We start from the raw sequence: 20,815 nt of genomic DNA, 5'->3' as shown, positions 1-20,815 counted from the left end.
GTGAGCCACCATGTGGTTGCTGGGAATTGAACTCAGGACCTTTGGAAGAGCAGGCAATGCTCTTAACCACTGAGCCATCTCTCCAGCCCCTGTGCCTCATATTTTAAGAATCTCTGTCCAGACTCATGTGTCCCCTTTCTTACCTTAACCATCAGCTTGCCAAGATGATGCATTGCTTCACAAGTGGAGATATAATGTGTGTGCAATTTGTGTATGTCCGTGCACACAACTCATGTGCAAAACTCTTCATCTCTAGCACAAATACAAACCACTGGAGACAAGAATCTTTCTTTAGCACCCTCCGCTACCCCAGTATGTTTATATAGAATACTAAAATTATGGTAATACATTAGGCTTCACTAAGCGTGTATAACATCCCTATTGTTATTTTGTGTAAAGGTTTTATGACAGCAGACGAAAGGAAATTATTCGACCACCTCAAATCACCACATCTGAAATACTGGGTCCCCTTCATTTGGTTTGGGAATCTTGCCACCAAAGCCCGGAATGAAGGTAGAATCAGGGACAGCGTCGACCTTCAATCATTGATGACCGTAAGTATTTAGTAAGCCACGAGAAGATGTTAATTAGAACTCCAGGACCCTGGATATAAGAGGTCAGACCAGAGGTCTGCTCTCGTCACTCCAGATTCTGCAGAGCTAGGAAGACGGTGGGAAACCCACAGTGTGCAGAACAGAGAGTGAGCAAGGTGAGCTCAGGCTCCGTGGAAGCATCTACTGTCGACACTGCATATTCTGTGAGAGGCTTGTAGGGAAATGGTAAAGCCAGGATTGCCAGAGACTCTGAAGAGGCACATTGCCCACAGGCCTTTGCGACCACTTGCGTGAGGATTCTAGATTAAAATTCTTAGTTTTCTTTCTTGGTGATGGGATGAACCCCCGGCACCCAGACTAAAAACCTAAGGAAGAATAAACTTTAACCTTTCCCCCCAGATTTGAATACTCTAACCTTAAATCAGCCTTTCTGTTGCTCCAGGGAACAAAACAATGTCTTGCTGAATAAAAGACAAGATCGCCTGGGTAAATTGGGAGCGTGGGGGTCACGGGAGAGGGTAGAAGAGGAGAGGAAGGGAGGAGAGCAGGGAAATGTATAGCTCAATAAAAACAAAGAAAAAGGTCTCAGGATTCATCAGAGAAATGTATAGGCGGAAAATCTGCTGTGACAGCCCTGATGGTCTCTGGCTTGGATGAGGTTAAAATGAGTAAATGGTTTTCAAATTGAGGTAATATTAGATCCAGTCTCATATGGATAAGGCAAGAGATCGATGACTCTCCAGCCTCCCTGTTACAGATAGATGTTTCTGTCCATAGGAGCATTTTAAAGCCCCAGTTTGCTGGGCAGAAGGCTTAGCATGTATTCATATGTCTTTTCTAATATCTGTCATGAGAATGTTTTTAAGGAGATGAAAGAAATGCTTGCCAAATTTATACCAAAGTAACCAGTAATTACTTATTTAAAATATTAACCTTCTTAGCCCCCTTTGAACACTTGGGGCCAGTCTATACGTTGAAGAGTGTGGATTAGAAAAACAAGTTTATCCTTATAACATTCTACCTTTTCTTAAGAATATTTTTAAAATGTTTATAAAATATTTATATTTTTATATTTTAAAAAATTATGTCCAAATGTCCTCATCATTTTACTTTCTTTTTTACAAACTGCTCCATACTGTATCCTTTGCTTTTTTTTTTTTTTTTTTTTTTTCCGAGACAGGGTTTCTCTGTGTAGCTTTGGAGCCTGTCTTGGAACTCACTCTGTAGAGCAGGCTGGCCTCGAACTCACAGAGATCCGCCTGCATCTGCCTCCCCAGTGCTGGGCTTAAAATGCCTGGCCCCCTTTCCTTTTTCATTCTCAGGACTTTCCTTTCACGGGAGCCTTGGGGACAACTTTCAAAGCTGGCCTTAGCATTTACTGCCATGTTCATCAATAGCGTGCCCGGGTTCTGAATCCCAGCTTGTGTTTATAACTGTGGTCATCGTTTGAATAAAGTGTGTTTTCATGTTTTGGGCTTAGGAGATGAATCGGTACCGCTCCTGGTGCAGCCTCTTATTTGGCTATGACTGGGTTGGCATTCCGCTGGTTTACACACAGGTACCAAATACTGCGTGTGTGATCGTGGTGGTGGTGGGGACCAGAGGGTGGGGTGGGAATCTGAGGTTGACCTTGGGTGTCATTCCTCTGAAGCCATCCACTTTATTTATTTATTTATTTATTTATTTATTTATTTATTTATTTATAGATAAGATTGCTAACTGAGACCTATACCTTGCCATCTTTCATTTAAACTTGCCGGCCAGTGAGGCCCCAGGATCTACTTATCTTCACCCCTTCCCCAGAATTGGGGTTACAGGAACAAGCCACCACTCCTGTCGTTTTATAAGGGTGCTTCTAATTGGACTCGGGGGCCCATGTGTGGACTACCAGTACTTTATTGACCGAGTTATCGCCCCACATCCCATGCATGTGGCTTTATCACCCCCACCTGCCCACTTCGCACCATAGTTTCTGTGGGCAGCTAGCACTGACCCCTCCCTCGGGTCTCCCTCTGTCCCAGGTTGTCACCCTGGCGGTCTACACGTTCTTCTTCGCGTGCCTCATTGGAAGGCAGTTCCTGGATCCCACCAAAGGCTACGCGGGCCATGACTTAGACCTGTACATTCCGATCTTCACCCTCCTCCAGTTCTTCTTCTACGCGGGATGGCTCAAGGTAGTCCACAGTCTTGGTGCCCAAGGCACTCTGGAACCCCGCCCCCCCCCTCGTTCCAAACTCTCCTCTGCTGAGTCTTTGGCAAATCATTCATGCATAACTCAAAGGTAGATGTGATGGTGTAATAGCTCAGAGATGTGGTTGCTTCTCCATCAGGGTTAAAGTTCTGGGTAGAGAGGCTGGGGTGCAGCAGTTCATCATGCGAAGAGACGAGAAGGGCGTTTCTCTCAGAACTATTGATTTTTCTTCAAGTCTCTGTGTGTGCCCATTAGGCTGAAGTAACATAATTAAAGTAACAGCTGTACCTGTGCTGGGTTTTAGGCACAGCTTGGCAGAGGAAACAACAGGGGAAACATCAGTCTTTGGGAGCAGACCTGAGCTTTAATACCGTAATAGAAGCCCGGTTCTGCTCCACTCCATGACTCATAAGCAATCCCCTGAGTTCCACTAGCTGCCCTACACGTTAACTACATTCCGTGTTCAGAAAAGAAGCTCATCGGGATTAAAAGCAGAAACATCAGGATTAGCAGTGACATGCAGTTTACCAGGAATCTAAAAGCATGCCAGAGCCGTGAGGACAGCTCATCCAGTCAAGGGTATGGAACCGTATTTGTTCCCCCGACCCCCACCAATCCCAAGCCTCCTGAGATGTCAGTGTGTATATATCAGAAGCTTGACTCTCCATCCCTTGAAGTATGTGACAGGAAAAAAAAAGTCAAAAGCAACAGTTTCCTTAAGTAAAGTGAAATCCAGCAATACCTTCAAAGAGTCTAACAAAACGGAATTTCCAACCACTTGGCCTTCCAAACAGCCACCTATGGTCAGGTCTTAGGGTTGGGACACGTTCCCCTGCAAATACTGGTTCTCTTGTTGGTTTGACGCTTCATAAGTGTGTTGGCACTTTAAATTATACTCCAATGACGAACAACATGTCCTTTAAATGGCAAAAATATTTTTAAGCAGATGACAGCGAGAAAGAGCAAGAGAGACGGCTGGCTCTCTCAGAGGGAAAAGTGGGCTTTACTTTATCAACATACAGTCGCCACAGTTGATCCGAATGCTCGACTCTCCTGTCATGCAGTTCCTTTCTGGCTTGTTTTGTCTCTTCCCTCTTCGTCCTGCTGAACTCAGTAACTGTCTGACTGCTTTGTTTGCATATAAAATGCTTGGCTGAGCCATAAAGAGGTTCGTGGCTCCATTTTTGGTAAAGTGTCTAAATTCCTTTCCTCTATAAACTGTTTTCTTTTCTTTTTTTTCCCTTTGAGACACGGTTTCCCTGTAGCTTAGGAGCCTGTCCTGGAACTAGCTCTTGTAGGCCAGGCTGGTCTCAAACTCACAGAGATCCACTTGCCTCTGCCTCCCCAGTGCTGGGATTAAAGGCATGTGCCACCACTGCCCGGCTGTAAACTGTTTTTCAAAAGCCAAATATGAAAAGACACAAGCGTGGCCTGTTCAAGATAAGTCAGCGTAATAAAAGTACAGTTCCCACGCAAGTGGACTGTGTCTCCATTTGCAAAGAACAGCTCTATCCAAAGTGTGGAAAACACCTTGACTTTTCTTACTGCAAATGGTGCTCCAGTAAAGTCATCTTCGTGACATGTTCAATACACAGATGTGTCATTATGACTACTAAATACAGGCTGCAATAATATATACAAGACCAATGCAATAAACGTGAAAAGTATGAACATAACAAAAATATTTTCAGGTCTGAAACAATGAACAAAAATATTTTCAGGTCTGAAACAATGGCCTATTTCATTTAAGCAAAACCTCAGGCAAGAAAAGGAAGATAGCCTGGCACACCAAGCAATGAAGGACTTCCAAAGCTACTGCCAGGACTAATGTAGGACTCCCTGTGGGGTGTGTGTGTGTGTGTGTGTGTGTGTGTGTGTGTGTGTGTGTGTGTGATACACATGTGAGTTTGCAGGGTATATACCCTTCTGAATGTATGTACAGGCCAGAGCACAAAGTTGAGAGTTTCTCTTCTTCTTCCTTCTCCTCCTTCTCTCTTTTCTTCTTCTTCTTCTTCTTCTTCTTCTTCTTCTTCTTCTTCTTCTTCTTCTTCTTCTTCTTCTTCTTCTTCTTCTTCCTCTTCCTCTTCCTCTTCCTCTTCCTCTTCTTCTCCCTCCCTCCCCTATTGCCTTGAGACAGGGTTTTTCACTCAATAGGAAGCTTATCATTTCACTAGGCTACCTGGGCCAGGAACTCTCAGAGTCTACCTGTATCCATCCCTACATTGCTGGTGTTACAGACATGCTCACCCATGCCTGGCTTTTCACCTGGGTGCTGGGTGTTTGAACTCAGGCCCCTGTGTTTGCTGCGTAAGCACCCTTACCCACTGAGACATCTCCCCAACCCCAAATGGGCAAAGTTTTCACCAAATTGTCTCAGGATCTAGAAACTAATGAAACGATACCTTTATTTTGTTCACTTAAAAATTTTCTTCCCATCTGGAACCAATACTCCCCCTGCCACACACATACAAACACATTCACAAGTTAAAAAAAATTGTTCAAAGAGGTTATATTTGACATCTAAGCCTCTCATTTCAAAGGCTATTCCATCCAAAAGCGTGGTATGAATATTTAGTACAGACCAAATGTTAGATGTCATGGTCAGAAAGTGGCTAAATGGTTCAAAGGAGAACAGAACTAACTATTAGATAAGGGTGAATCTTGAATGTAAAACTAGACTAGCCTCCAGTTCCAGCTCTCAGGTGCAGTCATGTCTCGTAGCTGGCTATTGGGCATCATTGTTCATGTCTCATCATTTTGTCTTTCATTGCCGTTTAGCCTCATGTCATCAACTGGGCCTTTACGGGCTTCTCAAAAGCTCAGACGATATACGCCTTGCGTGTAGTTAATGGTCTTTAGTACTCAGTTTCCTTTGGCTCCGCAAAGCTCCTGGCTTCCCTGGGGTAGGGCAGCGCTGTCTAGATGAGCAGACGGGTCCATCCGCAGAGCATGCCCGTGAAGGGGCTTGCTGGACGATCAACATCTGGAGAGCAGCCCACTGTCCTGGAGGATGCGTATTACAAAATGACAGGGAAGGAACAGCTGAAGCAGGGGTCAACCTCAGATTCCTTCTCTGTCTTCACACGCACTGTGATCTCGACTGCAGGTTGCCGAGCAACTGATCAACCCCTTTGGAGAAGACGATGACGATTTTGAAACAAACTGGTGTATTGACAGGAACCTGCAGGTAAGGAACGTTTCTGTCCTCTGTGATCAATAACAATAAATCACATGTAAATGGATCCTAGGTACAGGCTCCTGGACGTGAGGGGCTTTTTTGTTTTGGTTTCTTTTGGTTTGGTTTTGGTTTTTCGAGACAGGGTTTCTCTGTGTAGCCTGTCCTGGAACTCCCTCTGGAGACCAGGCTGGCCTCGAACTCACAGAGATCCGCCTGCCTCTGCCTCCCGAGTGCTGGGATTAAAGGCGTGCGCCACCACTGCCCAACTCCGGACCTGAGATCTTTAGGCAATCATGGAAGAAGCCTGATCATGCACTGCATTGTTTGTTTCGGGACCTAAAATGTCCTGGGTCTCATTCCCAGCGCCCATTAAGTCAAGATGATTTTCTCTGTGAATTTTTTTATTATTTTTATTTTCGAGACAGGGTTTCTCTGTAGCTTTTGGTTCCTGTCCTGGAACTAGCTCTTGTAGACCAGGCTGACCTCAAACTCACAGAGATCCGCCTGCCTCTGCCTCCCGAGTGCTGGGATTAAAGGCGTGCACCACCACCGCCTGGCTCTCTGTGAATTTTTGTTGGCACCGTCTGTCCTCTTCCATTTAGTACAGAGCGATATTATAATTCATTTTCTTACCTACTTTGATTTGTCATTGGGGGAGATTAACAGTAACATAAAATGGTATCCAGACATAATCCGCTGTGAATTCCTGAACATAACCCACCAGACCCCAGTAACCAGTTGTGTGGGGTGGGAACCGAGGCTGCATTGGTTTCTTCCTCGCATCTGCAGTCATGAATGGAGCCCCTTACTCCGAAACAGTGCTGTTGATAAAGGCTCATAAAGGCACAAGGGAATTCTCTTTCTAGGGAGGGCTGCCTTCAGAACCTCTGTCTGAGGGCTTTACCCCATCCATCTGTTTGAAGCCCTGCCAGTCTGTCGGGGAAGAAGCATAATGTTTCCCTCTCTGTGTCAAAACTGGATTCCCAGAGGCTTAATGGTTTATTTGTCACTCTACCTAAGCCAAGACAGAGAGGTTGTCACCGTGATACAGGTCTGTTGATACACTACTTTAGCCAGGCCTGGTGGCGTAGTCTGTAATTTCAGCACTTGGGAGCCTGGGAAAGAAGAATTACAAGTTCTAGGGTGGCCTGAGATACGTGCCGAGAGCCTGTCTCAAAGAAGGGAGGAAGGAGAGAGAGAAGAGGAAAGTAGGGCATACAAGAAGTGTTGGGAGACAGAGGTGTACTTGTCGGTTATAGCCGGGAGAACTGAGAGTGTCCACCTCTCTGTGCTCTATGGTGCTGAATGGCGGCTCTCCGGGAGCCACCAAGGCAATACCGTAACTGAGAAACCAAGAGAAAGGAGCCTTGCAGACGATGACATGAAGCTCCATGCCAAGGCATGTAGACAAAGGGTGGCCAGGAGGTGCACGAAGACTGGACAGCTCCACACTCCACTTACACCATTGCCCAGAGTTTTTGAGCAGAGAAGAACACATACATGTTCCTGCTACTCCCTCATTGTAGCACGTCGGTCTTTGGGCCTTTGTATACTCGCTCAGTGTCCCGTAGTTCTCAAACTCGCTTCGGCCTGCCGCAAACCCCCCCACCCATCTATGCCGCTCTAACAATACGACAACGGTTTTAGGTCTCCCTCTTAGCTGTGGACGAAATGCACATGAGCCTGCCCAAGATGAAGAAGGATATTTATTGGGATGATTCTGCCGCTCGGCCCCCCTACACACTGGCAGCGGCTGATTATTGCATACCCTCATTTCTGGGCTCAACAATCCAAATGGGGTAAGCATGGTCTTTTTTTTAAATCTTTGATATTTAGGAGAACGTTTAAAAAAATGTATGATGTGTGTGTATGTAGGCCTATGTATATGACAGAGGAGACATGAGCCGTGTCGTGCACACGGAGGTCAGAGGGTAACTTGGTGCAGTCAGTTCTCTCAATCTGCCTCTGTGTGGGTTCCCAGGGTCACTCAGGTCATCTGGCTTACACAGCGGGTACCTTTACCCACAGTTATACACGTTTCTGGGGCAGCTGTGAATGACCTAGGAGGCCATCTCTAAGCTGAGTTCCACACATATGTTCAATAAAATATGATCATATCCACCTTCCATTTTCCTCTCCAACTTCCCCAATGTCGCCCCAAAAATCTCATTATTATTTCTTTTTCTTTCTCTCTCCTCCTTCTGCTTCCCCCACCCCCTTCCCTTCAACATCTAATTAATGCTGCCAATATATGCAGTAGAACATGGGAAACCTGTCAGTGGCCACAGCCTCAAAAAAAAAAAAAAAAGTGTCTCTCTCTCTCTCTCCTAGCTCAACAGTAGGGGAAGGGCCTTAAAAGCACACCTCCCCTTCATTTGTGCTGGAATTCAGGCCAGCTTTATCCTGTACAGGTCTTGTGGGCTGCCTTTATCTTGTACCGGTCTTGAGGTTGTGAAGCAAGTGCATGTCCCATTGTGGCCGGTGTGCCCTCTCCCCTGCTCCATCACTGCCCTGGCTCCTGACTCCCCATGTTAGATGTCTAACCTCTATCCTGTAAAGCTATGCTCTCGGTCAGACGACTCCAAATCCTCATAAGTAATGGTTTGTGGCACTCTCCTTCAGAAGGGGCATCTGAAGCTCAAAGCCCTTCAAAAGTCAAAGCAAGAGATGCCTGAAAGTGGGATGTCAGGAGCTGTGGTAAGCGGTGAGAGAGAGTCAGGCACCTGGAGACTCGTGTAGGTGCCCACCAGCCTAGAGAAGGATGCCCACAGTAAGACAGACTTGCTTCTGAGGCTGGACCCACCCATCCTTCCAGTCCATTATGGTCCTCCTTATTCAAGATGGTGCAATAGATTATACTAGTTCAAATACATGAAGATGCATATTGCAGCAAACAAACCTTTAGTAAGATCTTTAAATGTATTTCTAGACTGGTATTTCAGTAATCATGTCTTACTTAGCCCACTATGCTCAAATAGTTTATTTTAGCCTTATAAGAAAATACATAGTCTGGTATACACGATTGCATGCTGGTGTTATGGACCACTTAAAAATAGCCTGACTTCTAAGCCACTAGCTCCTACAAAATGTACTCTCGGCACATTGATTTTCTTCCCCTTGATTGTACGAGGAAGGCAGGAGAGGCAAGTCTCCCAAGGAGATGGATGTGCACTAAGTTCATCATTTCAGAGCTTGGGGATTCTCCGTCTGCCAGCGTGGGGTCACCTTGCTGCTCGGTCCTTACCTTTAAATGGTATCAGAGGTGTACATGGCGCAGTTCTCTTTCCAAGAGAACATCTACAGAATACAGTGTGCTCAGGGAGAGGGCTTGGCTGTAGTCTAAGTGGTAGCGTGAAATTAGATATGCCTCGGGAAAGGTGTAGTACACCAAATTTGTCATAAATCCTGCTCTGAACTCTCAAATAGGCCACGAAAGGTGATGGGAAGGTCGAGGTTCTAGTACAGTTGCCAGCCTAAATGCCTCCCAAGATCCTCTGCTCCTAGGAACTGTCCACCAGAATGGAGCAGAGGGAAGTCTGGGTGGTCATAATATTACGGTCATTGAAATGTCCTCATAATCCTTAGCCCCTTGCCTCCCAGCTCAGCGTGAGGGTTACTTGTGCATTTGTAAATCTGCAATTGCAGCTTTGACTCTCATTCCACCACGAGGAAGGTCAAAACTAAGAGTGTTCCACTCTAGTGGGATCGATACCTCTGTTGCCCAGGTCTCAACTGTTCCTCTGCATAGGCCTGAGCCCTGACAGGTGCTCAGGCAAATCACCAGCTCTTGCCGGTGTAGCCCGCAACTTTGAGAGCACTGCAGCTTTAAAATAATAAAGCTGACATTAAAAAAAATGGAACTCACAATATTAAATATCATTCTCCTCCACTCCTCATGTCAGGTATGTCAAGATGACGTTTTGCTGTTTGAATTTAAATTGTCCAAACACCACTTCGAAAGTGGAACGAAGAATGGTCAGCGTGGTGGGGTTTGTCCTTCCATCTTTCCGAAGCTCTGCACTAAATTACATCACTACACTAGTGCAGACACCTGTGCGATTAATGACGTCATTACACTAGCGAAGACAGAGTTGTTTTGAAAAACAAACGAACAAACAAACAAAACCACCTTAAGTCTTCTAAGTCATCTGGCAGGGGCAGTTTTGGTCTTTATATATCAGAAACACCCTAAGAAGTAGGCACTGAGCTGTGGTCTTTGGAAGCCAGGCTCTTGCCTCTTCCTTGTTATAGTAATGTGTGTGTGTGTGTGTGTGTGTGTGTGTGTGTGTGTGTGTGTGTGTGTGACTGTTCTGCACCCTGAGCAAGCTTCTGAACAGTCCCCACTGCTCACCCTTAGCTCTGAGGCTGATGGTCTTGTCGGTGGGTGTTCCACAGATGTTTTGAAACACTGGGTTTTGCTATCCATCTTTTCTCAACACTGGATATGAAAACAGCTCCAGCGAGCATCGTCTGCCCCGCTGCGTGCTTTCCCTCCTACCCTTCCTCTCTCTTTCGGAAGCAGACTGTACAGGACACCTTTCTCCTTCCCGCGTGTCCCATATTGGTGTATGGGTGACTTAATGGAGTTAGCAGTGTCTAACGAATGGCACAAACGCAAGGCTGAAAGGTCAGGGCGGACCAGTGCTACCTGCATCTCTAACTCCTGCCATGCAGTCAGCCCTGGGTCCCATCCCTGAAATTCCCAGCTTCTGCCAGCCTTCCCACACACAGTAAGACCTAATGCCCTGGTCTTACTGTTCAATAGCTGCTAAGTAGTCCTAGCCAAGGTTTTTTTTAACTGTATGGGGAAGCTCCCAGCTGCCATGACAGTTTTTAAAGAACTCTTTCAAAGAAGAAAAAGGACTTTCAGGCGAGCATTATTGCTTCCTTGGGCACCTGGGGACTGCTTCTGAGAGCTGCCAGTGATTGGCAGGATTCCTTTCAGAACCTCTGTTCTTCAGAGCCCTCCGACACGCGCCACCCTTTTCATCCCCCAAGCACCCTGGAAGGCAGGGGAAATGTCGCCACTATCAGTTTACCATGTGTGATGCTAAGTCACAGAGAGCCCCGCGAGTCTCCCGACGCTTGCACAGCTAGTGTCAGCCTGGGCAGCAGCATCCTGACTCTCAAGTCCCAGAGTCATTCGTCCTGCTGTTGAAACAAGGCTCCCTCTCCACCTCTGGAAGCTAGTGGCTCCATGGCAGTTCCCATGTATGTCCTGTCACAACCCATCTCAGTCCAAATGAGTTCCGAAACACAAACTGGCCATCCCGAACACGGGGTAACGTAATGAGAGCGCTCCTGTCCTCTCCTGTAATGCTCTGGCTATGACTGTTTAGGTGCTATTATTTCTGCACCTCTGGCATGTACTAAAACTACACTTTAAAAATGAAACAAGGGTGCTGGTGTGCTCGGAGTCCCACCCATCATCATCCAGATGTGAAGGGATCATCCCGGTACTTTGGGAGGTGGAGGCAATAGGTTCAGTTTGAAGTCTCTCTGCATAGTGCAATCAAGAACAGCCTAACGGGCCCTGGGCTTTGTCTCAGTTTTATGATAACCGCTTTGATCTTCGGGGCATTCTGTCCTTAAGCTGAGTTTCTATATATCAGAAACACAAGAAGATCAAAACCCACGAAAACCATGACTGTGAGAGAGAGGACAGGCGCTGAGTGGCAGCGACAGTCTTTGGCGCCAGCACTCAGAAGAAAGGTCAATCATTCCCTAACCCCGGGGAGTTTTGCTCCAGCTCCGTCCTGGCACAAAGACCTGAGGACACTTCTAACTTCATCATGAGATACGTGAAACCTCAAGTGTCCTTCCAAAGGTCCAGCTTCAGGCTGGAAGCGTGGGACATTTCCAAGGCGGGTTTCCTACCCTATGCATTCATGGACACTGCTGTTCACGTAGCCTTTCCCGTGCAGGCAATTCCCAAACCACACGATTTCAGCCAGGAGGACAAAGTCCAAACCCTCATAGCATACCCCAAAGTGATCATCCCAGTCGTGACCAACACCATCCCATTTCCCACTAACTAAAAAGCTTGCTAATTCCCGCTGCCTCATTAGTCTGAGGCACTGCTTTGGCATGGAATGCCTTCATCCCTTCTTCATCTGCACAGCCCGATTTCTTTGCAGAAAATTTGCCAGCACAGAAACTTCATTTCAAACGTAAATATTTGTATGTATGCCATCTCCCTCCTTTAAAATTGTAGGTAAGAAGGTCTATGATGCAGCAGATTCTTCACGGTAGAGGCTAGGTAAATTTAGCAATACAGTGTAGCAGATGAACCTCGTGTGTCCACACCACAGTCTTAGGAGGCAGGAGAGTACAAAGGGGTCTCCTCGGCGGGTCTCCCCAGTGTGGGTCAGTTAGCTGAGGTTTTCTGCGTCCGCTCACCTGCTTGTCTTCATTTTCTGCAGCCTGACTAGGGGACTGTAGGTGACAATGTATCACTACACTAGTGCACAGTTGGAGCCTTTTACTTTTTTCACACTTATTTGGGAGGGTGTGTGTGCACATTCATGTGTGTGTGTGTCGTCTGTGTGTTTCTGGTTTTGTTTTCTGTTCCCCCTCCCCAGATAGGGTTTCTCTGTGTAACAGCTCTGGCTGTCCTGGAACTCGCTTTGTAGACCAGGCTGGCCTCGAACTCAGAGATCTGTCTGCTTCTGCCTCCCAAATGCTGGGATTAAAGGCATGCGCCACCACCGCCCCTGTGTGTCTGTGTGTAGGTCGGAGGATAAGTTACCAGTACCTGTTCTCTCCTATCGCACAGGTTCCAGAGTTCAAACTCAATCCAGATAGGCAGCAAATGCCTCTATCCACTGAGCCATCTTGCTGGCCCAGCTTTTTATTTTGTTTGCTTTTTCCTTTTACGTCACAAAGTTTTGAAATAATATTACTACAGATGTTTTTTTTGTTGTTGTTGTTCTTTCCTGGAAAACCACGTCCCTCTTACCAGGTAGGGTACCTTACATGTAGTTAAGGGAGACAACCCGAAATAGTGTCCCAAGTAGAGGGCATATGCCTGTCCTATAAAGAGAAAGTGCCAGCGTGACCTCACGTCTCCGAGCACCTCCAGCGTGGCAGCCCTAGTGAGCAACTGTGCTTGCCACTCGCCGTGTCCTCCCCAGCTAAATAGACTACTGTGAAGTGTGACTAATGAGGTCCTGGGAGCTGACCTAATGAAACCCAATGAGCAGGGTCACTGAGGCCACCGAAGCATGAGTCTGCATCTCCCAAGGAGATGTAACAGGATCTGCACCCACTCTGGAGGGAGGGTCAGGAGGCTATCCGGTAGCCAAGGACACTGCTGGGCTTCAGAATAACAGCACGGGGCTGTAATCGGGCACCATCCCGGGACATCGAGCTGGGTGATCATCTCATCCATCTTTCATTCGTAACCACAGAAGCGATTTTTTTTTTTTTGGCGGTTCTCTTTACACTTTCCAGGTCTCACCTGCGTTCTACCAGCCTTTTCCTTTATGTCACAGAAAACGCACCTGGCATAAGGTAGCTTGTCACCATGGATATGATCACCAGCCCTGGACTGTCACAGCAGGGTTGCTGATGCTCCCTGGGCCAGCGTGAGCAACTGGCATTTCAGGACAAGTGTTTAAGTTGTTCTCCAAACCCCCATTAAGGCTGAAGTGGACAGAGGTGTGGGACAACCCTGGAATCTGAGGAAGGAGTAGACCTCACTACCCAATGGGCCTCTTTGCCTCGTTGGCTCATTTTATTTTAGCCTTGAAGGAGATTAAAAAAGAGTAAACTCATTAAATGTCAGCATTTCAGTGGAAAATCCTTAGCCACGGCAAATCCTGCAAACCTACCAGGGACCCCAATCACAGAGAGAGCCCAGCCCACTTCACCTCCACATCTCCTTTCCATGGCGAGCTGACTTCTCCTCTCAAGTCCAAACTGAGCAGCAGAGATGTTGAGCTTTCAGGAGACATGTCTCAGTTCCTTCTAAGGTCTGCGTTTTACTTTTTGTTCTGTCCTGGGCTCTAGCGCGTTGTTTGATACCTGGGTGGCAGGTTTTATACCAAAGGAGAAAGTAACAGAAAGCATTGGCCTCCCTAGCTAGTCAGGCACAGTGAATCTCCCAGACCTCAATACCTGTCCATAAAGTGTTGGTAACAATAGCAACATAAACTGACATCTTTATCATGATAGTTAAATGAGCGTTCGCTGTCATTTGCATCCCCTCTCTTTTTGCATTTATGGGGCAGGGGAGGGTGAGCACACAAGCCAAGGCACATATGCAGTGGCACAGGTGTGGAGGTCAGAAGAAACTTTATAGGTCTGTTCTCTCCTTTCACCTTTGCTTGGATTCTTGGGGTCATATTCGGGTTGCCAGATTGATGCAGCAAGCACTCATTCCACTGAGCCGTCCCACCGCTTCTGACAGTCTCTAGAGTTTAGCTGTTTGTCAGAGGAGCTGCTTGTTGGTTCCCGGCTGCTCAGACCCAAAATAATCACACAGAAATTGTATTATTTAAATCATTGCTCGGCCCATTAGCTCTAGCTTCTTATTAACTAACTCTTACATATTAATTTAACCCATTTCTGTTCATCTGTATATCACCACGTGGCTGTGGCTTACTGAGTAAAATTCCCAGCATCTGTCTCGGGTGGCTCCATGGCGTCTCTCTAACTCTGCCTTCCTCCTTTCATGCTATAGGCCAAGCCAGTTCTTTATTCATTAACCAATAAAAGCAACACATAGACAGAAGGACCTCCCACACCATTAGCTATGTCATATTATTTTTTTTTATGGAATGGTGGGGAATGATGGGACCTGGGGAAATCTGTCTTTATTTCAACTCTAATAAAAACAAAAGAACACAGGTTTTGTACAGCACATACTAACATTCAAGCTCCTAGAACAGTAATTTCCAAAGTGTGATCTGGGAAGTCCCTGAAGGTCACCAACACTCTGGGAGGGAATCCGTATGGATAAAACTATTTTCATCCTAACATTATGGTGTTACTCTTTCATTTTCATCCTTTTTCTAAGTGTACAGAAATCCCCTCTGTTCTACCATTTTATTTCCACAGATTGCAATTACACAGACTCAACCATAGTTCAAAAATATTAAACAGAAGGTTGCAGGAGCAAACAGTTCATAGATTTTTAAATCGCATACCGTTCACAACGGTGTGCTATATCCTGAGCCATCACGCTTTATCTCACCTAGGCTGTGTGTCCGTCTTTGTCCAGTGCATCTGTGTGCTTGCCCTACCTGCCCCTCACCTACGAGCCAACACCGTCCTCCGACCAACAGGCGCTGCATCCAAAGCTTGTGCTCAGGGATACCTTAGTTTATGAATCTGTTTAACACACAAGAGTAGTGATGCTGGTAGTGTCTGGCTGTGTCTAAGAGAAGCTGTAAAATGTTCCCTTGAGTGAAAAATGAAAGCCTTGATTAACAAAAAATAATATGCTAAGTTTTTAAAATATGGACAAGAATGCGACTTAGGATATTGTTAAGAATAGAAAAATTACCCATGCTGGTTTTGCTGTCATGGTTGATGCTACCAAAGCTATGGCTGGATGGGCAAGATGGCTCAGCTGGTAAGAGCACTGGCCACGGAAGCCAGATGACCTGAGTTGGAGCCCTGGGACCCACGTGGTGGAGGGAGAGAATGACTCCCCCCCCCCCGAGGTCATTCTACAAGCATGCCATGGCACGTGTGTGCCCACACTCTCACACAGGCAACACAATTAAAAGATTAATTAAAAAGCAAGTTATAGCCAAGTACGGTAGCACCAGCCTATAAATCCCAAAATGGGAAGTGGAGAGAAAAGGACCAGAAGTTTAACTCATCCTAGGCAATATTGCAAGTTTGAGGCAAGCCCGGAATACGTGAGAGTCTGTCTCTAAATAAATAAATAAAGTGATAGCCACGTGGTTAGTACGTGTTTAGCTAAGGTGGAAAGGGCATTACCATCTATGGTCTGGTGCTATCTGGGAATCCACCGGGGATCTTGGAATGTAGCTCCCAGTGATAAGGGGAGTAAGGGACTTCTATTCAGCAGAATTTCCTAGAGGCTACCAGATATATGGTAATGTCATCGCTTTATCCTTAATGGAACACGTGCTCGTACATTCTTGCCTTTTACATTCCTCGGTTATCACGTTGGGTGTGTAAAGTAGCAGTTGCCCTGAGTCGCCTTTGAGACTGCCCACAATTCAGTCCTGCAGCTACTGTCTTTTGTCTCGCGCTTCAGGCTGTCCGGGTCCGAGTTCCCCGAGGAGGACTGGCTATGGAACTATGAGAAGCACGGCCACCGGCGCTCGGTGATGAGGAGAGTCAAGCGCTTCCTGAGTACCCACGAGCACCCCGGCAGCCCCAGGAGGAGGACTTTCGGCAGGCAGGCCAGCGACAGCTCCATGTTCTTCCCGCCCAGCCCAGCTCGGGATCTGTTGGACGTGCCTCCGAGAAATCCCCACCGAGCCTCTCCTACACGGAAGCAATCCCACTCCCTAGAGGGCAGCCCTAAACTGCATTCCAGCATGGGCGAACTGTCCACCATCAGGGAGACCAGCCGCACCAGCACTTTGCAAAGCCTGACCCCGCAGTCCAGTGTGAGGGCCTCCCCTACCAAAATTCCCCAGGTCCCTGAGGTCCTGATCACAGCGGCTGAAGCACCGGGGTCCTCGTCAGATAGCCATGATCAGGACTCTGCTGCCTCCATCTTGAGCCTCGAGTTCACTGGGGTGCAACCTAGCAGGACCGAGCAGCAGGAAGACCCCTCAGGGAAGGAGACGCCATCTGAGGACCGCAATCCTCAGGCTGTTTCAGCCAGTACTGAAAGAGACTTGTTTACCTTTGAGGAAGATCCGTGTGATGACAGATTCCCCCAAAGGTGGAGCCTTCCAGAGTTACGGGAGTCCAGGCACACCTCCTTGGGAAACTTAGGTCCAGATCCTGTGAGCCCCGGAACAGCTCTCTTACCTGACACGGGAACATCCTCAGAGACCAGCGTAATCCGTCCCAGGGCTAGCTCTGGGGTCTCTCCTGACATCCTGTTCTTAATGGAAAACTTGGACACTAAGGAAACAGACATCCTGGAGTTTAACAACGAGCACCCTGAAGAATCACCTAAGGGAACACCGCAGCGCCCCAGGACCTGGTTCTAGTTCACCTTCCTCCTCTACACAGCTGTCAGTACCAGCTTGGGGACAGCCCCCAGGAGCTGTTATTTTTCAGTGTTTAGAAAAATAACCCTGGGCTGGAGAGATGGCTCAGCCGTTAAAGGCTAGGCTCACAACCATAAATATAAAGAAAAATAATCCTACTGTACAAGCTTAGAACTCTGAAGGGCATTATGGTCCTGCAAAACTCAAACGCAACCACATTGTCTAACGCAAAGGGGCTTTCACGGAAGTTGTATGGCCCAAAATGAATTATCATAACCAAATATGGGATCTCATATAAATGTTCATGGCTTATATATCCATACATGATTGAGCTTTGGACAGGACCATACAGATCATAGTCTAATCTCCTAGAAGCAAAGGCCCAGACACAAAGGGTCCCATTTCTTTCCTGGTTCCATCCCATACCTCTCTTTCTTTAGCTACAGAGACAAGGCTAGACCATGCCATGCCCAGAGACCCTTTCTGCTTAGAGCTGTTCAACTGAAGCTTCCTGCCCACCCAACCACACTTTCTGTAACTATTGTTACCATCTTTCCTGAGCTCCTATACATCCTCAGCATCAGAAAGTTCTGTCTCTCTTTCATTACTATTTTTATTGTCTTCATTTTTCTCTCTTCATCTTTTTTCTCTGCCATCTTTCTTCTGCCCTTTTCCTTAGTCTAGCTCCTCCAGTGACTCTAATCTGTCCCTCTTTCCAGGTTATATAAATTTTCTCTTTTCAACTCTGTTGCTTACTTGCTGTCACAGTGTTCAAACTACGAGACACTGGTAAAGCCCGGTACAGGAATCGAACGCATCCCAGCCTTGCAGAAAGAGGTGCGTGTGTGCCGATGGTATCCACCATCTCAAACCTGCTGCTTCTGCTCTTCCATCTTGGATACTGGAGAAGACTGAGTCCAAGAGGATCTGAAATCCGCATAGCCTACTGCTACATCCCCAAAGGATGACACGGTTTCATTCTATTGAACTCACACACAGTCTTAAGCAAAAACATCCCAATTGTGCCACAGCATGGGACCAGTTACTGAGTCTGCTGGGTTGTTTTATATGACGTAGGATATTAAGCTGGGTGGACTACAGGGTCCATGGCTGCGTGATGACAACAGACTGTTGCCAGCTTCCTTTTCAGAAGTTCTTACGTTTTGTTTTGCAAGCTCCCGGCTTTGAAAAGTGTGGCTTTTCTGGGTGCCATCTTACCCATGTGTCATATAATGGAACTTGACGTGTGGCTTGGTTGGCTGTCTCAATGCTCCACGCAGCCGTATCTGAAGTTCACATGTGAGTTTCCAATCCTTGAAGGATTCCCATGGGACCGACATACCCTTAGCCCCATTTTAAAGATGAAAATAGAAGCAATGGAGAACTCATTTTCCCGAACCCACATAGCTGGGCTCACACTTCCTCGCCACGCCACTGTAAGACCCTGAATCTGCTAGCGATTTGCCCCCAAATTCTAGAGGACGCTCCAAGGTGGCTGGCTAGTCACGGGTTTGTGCCAAACCTCTTCAGCCTCGGAACCTATCTGAATCCTCCCTGCCCCAAACAGTTTCCAGTCACAGAGGAGAGAAGAGCTTTCTGTCGTTGAGCCCTTGCCACGGTTCTCCCCTTTCCCTGTGAAAGCTGGCGGGAGCCTCTTTTTTTCTTCCCTCACCTTGGAGTCCTGGTGTGTTGGGTTATAGTGACATTAACACAAGAGCTCAATTCTCAGCAGGGGCTTTTCTTCAAGGACTAAAATGGTTTGCGATTAGAAGACGTGCTGTAGGTGAATGGTTCTCTATGTTGGCCCATACTGTTAGCGCCCAAGAAAGGACTGTAATCCCCAAACCATCACGGACAGACAGACAGACAGACACAAGCCCCATGGTGTTTCTAAAAGACCAGAGTCCCAACCTTTCCCCAGTCACCATTGTCTTCAGACACTTTTCTTGAGTGCTTCAATATAAATCCCTCCATTGGCTTCTTTGGCTCTGTTTGCTCACGTATAAATAAGTTTCTACTTAGCTATCTTTGAAGAATAATCAGTCTTTATCCTTAAATCCTCAGTTGTCAACTCTACACAGAAGAATAGTTTTATGGAGAAACGGGACGGTGTTCATTTATCTATTCCTGTGCATCTCTTATCCACTCTCATTCCAGAGAATTTTCTGTTATTCAATATTTTTTCAAATTTTGGGATGGCCTCCCATTTTTCTCCTCACGCTGAAAACTGAATTATGACTTGCTCAAAGAGCCCAAAGGAGGAGATTTTCCATTCTAGAATGAGTCTTTATCCTGCATGGCCAAGGCTGCAAAAATAAAAGGATTTATTCTCTTGTGCCTGATTTTTTTTTTCACCTGCCTGGATCATTTTTTCTCCCGAGCTCTAGAAAATCCTTTCAGACAAACAGTCATAGGTCTCTGTGGCATTGTCTTCAGGGTTTGACCAATCCAAGAACCGGCTGATCCTAGTCGTGTGTTAACATAATCTGCATGGTAGGGTGAACAGTGAAGCCTGGCCCTTGTGTTTTTCCTCCCTACTCCTACAGACAGCTCTGCCCTGTCTCTGGGGTTCAGTTTTAGTGCAGTTAAAGCTCACCAACTGTTCTTCTCCTGCCCAAGGATTTAGAACTGCCTAGCCCCTGGTTTTCCTCTCCCCTTCTTTTTTTTTTTAAATTTATTATGTATATAGCATTCTGCCTGCATGTATGCCTGCACACCAGAAGAGGGCACCAGATTTCATCATAGATGGCTGTGAGCCACCATGTGGTTGCTGGGAATTGAACTCAGGACCTCTGGAAGAGCAGCCAGTGCTCTTAACCTCTGAGCCATCTCCCCAGCCCCTCTTCTCCCCTTCTTTATTGTCTTGTCTAGCCAGTCCATCGCTTCCATTACTCCAGGCATTCACTTTCAGCCTTGTTCAGCCAAGTGATAGAAAACACAGAAATGTTTTCTTTATCACTATAACATGAAATGGAGAAACATAAAATTTACCATCAGTACAAAGAAAAATCTATGAATTGCCACTGAGAAGCTTCAAAAGCCTGAACAAAGCTAGGTGTGGTGGCACATGCCTGTACTCCCAACACTCAAGAGGCCGAGGCAGATCTGAAAGGTCAAAGTCAACCAGGTCTACACGATGTGTTCATGACCAGCTGGGGCTACATTGCAGGATCTTACCTCCAAAATCCAAACCAAAACAAGCAAACAGCAACAAAAACAAAACTTTGAAAAAGAAAAAGGCAGGCCGGCAGGAAATTAAACAGATACATGTCCTTTCAACCGTCATGTACAAAATGAACTGCTCACTGGAAGGTTTTCTAATTTTTATTGGAGTCAAAGAGAAAAGTTGGGAACCTCAGATTGTTCTGTGTGACCAATAAGCATGACTGTTTGGTTTGTTTGTTTTTTGACTGAAGCATCCCAGGCAGGTACCTCAAGTTTTTCCACATTTTTTTTCTTAGTTTTGTGAACAAAATTTTTAGGATAGTTTTCCCACTGAATTAAAAGAACCAATTGAACAATACCAAGATTCTTTGACTTCAAATCTTATCAAAATTCAAAAGCCCCTCCCCCCCAATCTACTGGCAAAGCTTCAGAACTGTAATCTAGCTTGAATCCTTCACCACGCTCTGAGCCTCCCTTCAGAACTGTAATCCAGCTTGAATCCTTCACCACGCTCTGAGCCTCCCTTCAGTGGTCCCAAATGTACAGTCAGCACATCCCTGGCTATGGCAAATACAAAATG

At 46.5% G+C, this 20,815-nt stretch overlaps 1 protein-coding gene across 1 annotated transcript in view; it reads left to right on the top strand.

The window, feature by feature from the left end:
• Best3 (bestrophin 3) overlaps nucleotides 1–19,407 on the top strand; it is a 37,391-nt gene extending 17,984 nt beyond the window's left edge. The window contains exons 4-9 of the mRNA XM_005358033.2: nucleotides 400–554; nucleotides 2,035–2,112; nucleotides 2,576–2,728; nucleotides 5,852–5,932; nucleotides 7,571–7,722; nucleotides 16,158–19,407. Coding sequence (XP_005358090.1) covers nucleotides 400–554; nucleotides 2,035–2,112; nucleotides 2,576–2,728; nucleotides 5,852–5,932; nucleotides 7,571–7,722; nucleotides 16,158–17,070 — 1,532 coding nt within the window. The 3' untranslated portion in view covers nucleotides 17,071–19,407. The remainder of the gene's footprint in view (nucleotides 1–399; nucleotides 555–2,034; nucleotides 2,113–2,575; nucleotides 2,729–5,851; nucleotides 5,933–7,570; nucleotides 7,723–16,157) is intronic.
• The last annotated feature ends 1,408 nt before the right edge of the window (nucleotides 19,408–20,815 follow it).

The sequence above is a fragment of the Microtus ochrogaster genome, chromosome 24 (genome assembly GCF_000317375.1).
Source record: "Microtus ochrogaster isolate Prairie Vole_2 chromosome 24, MicOch1.0, whole genome shotgun sequence".
Classification (NCBI taxonomy): domain Eukaryota; kingdom Metazoa; phylum Chordata; class Mammalia; order Rodentia; family Cricetidae; genus Microtus; species Microtus ochrogaster.
The sequence above is the reverse complement of the archived record's forward strand: the minus strand, read 5'-3'. Positions and strand labels throughout refer to the sequence as shown.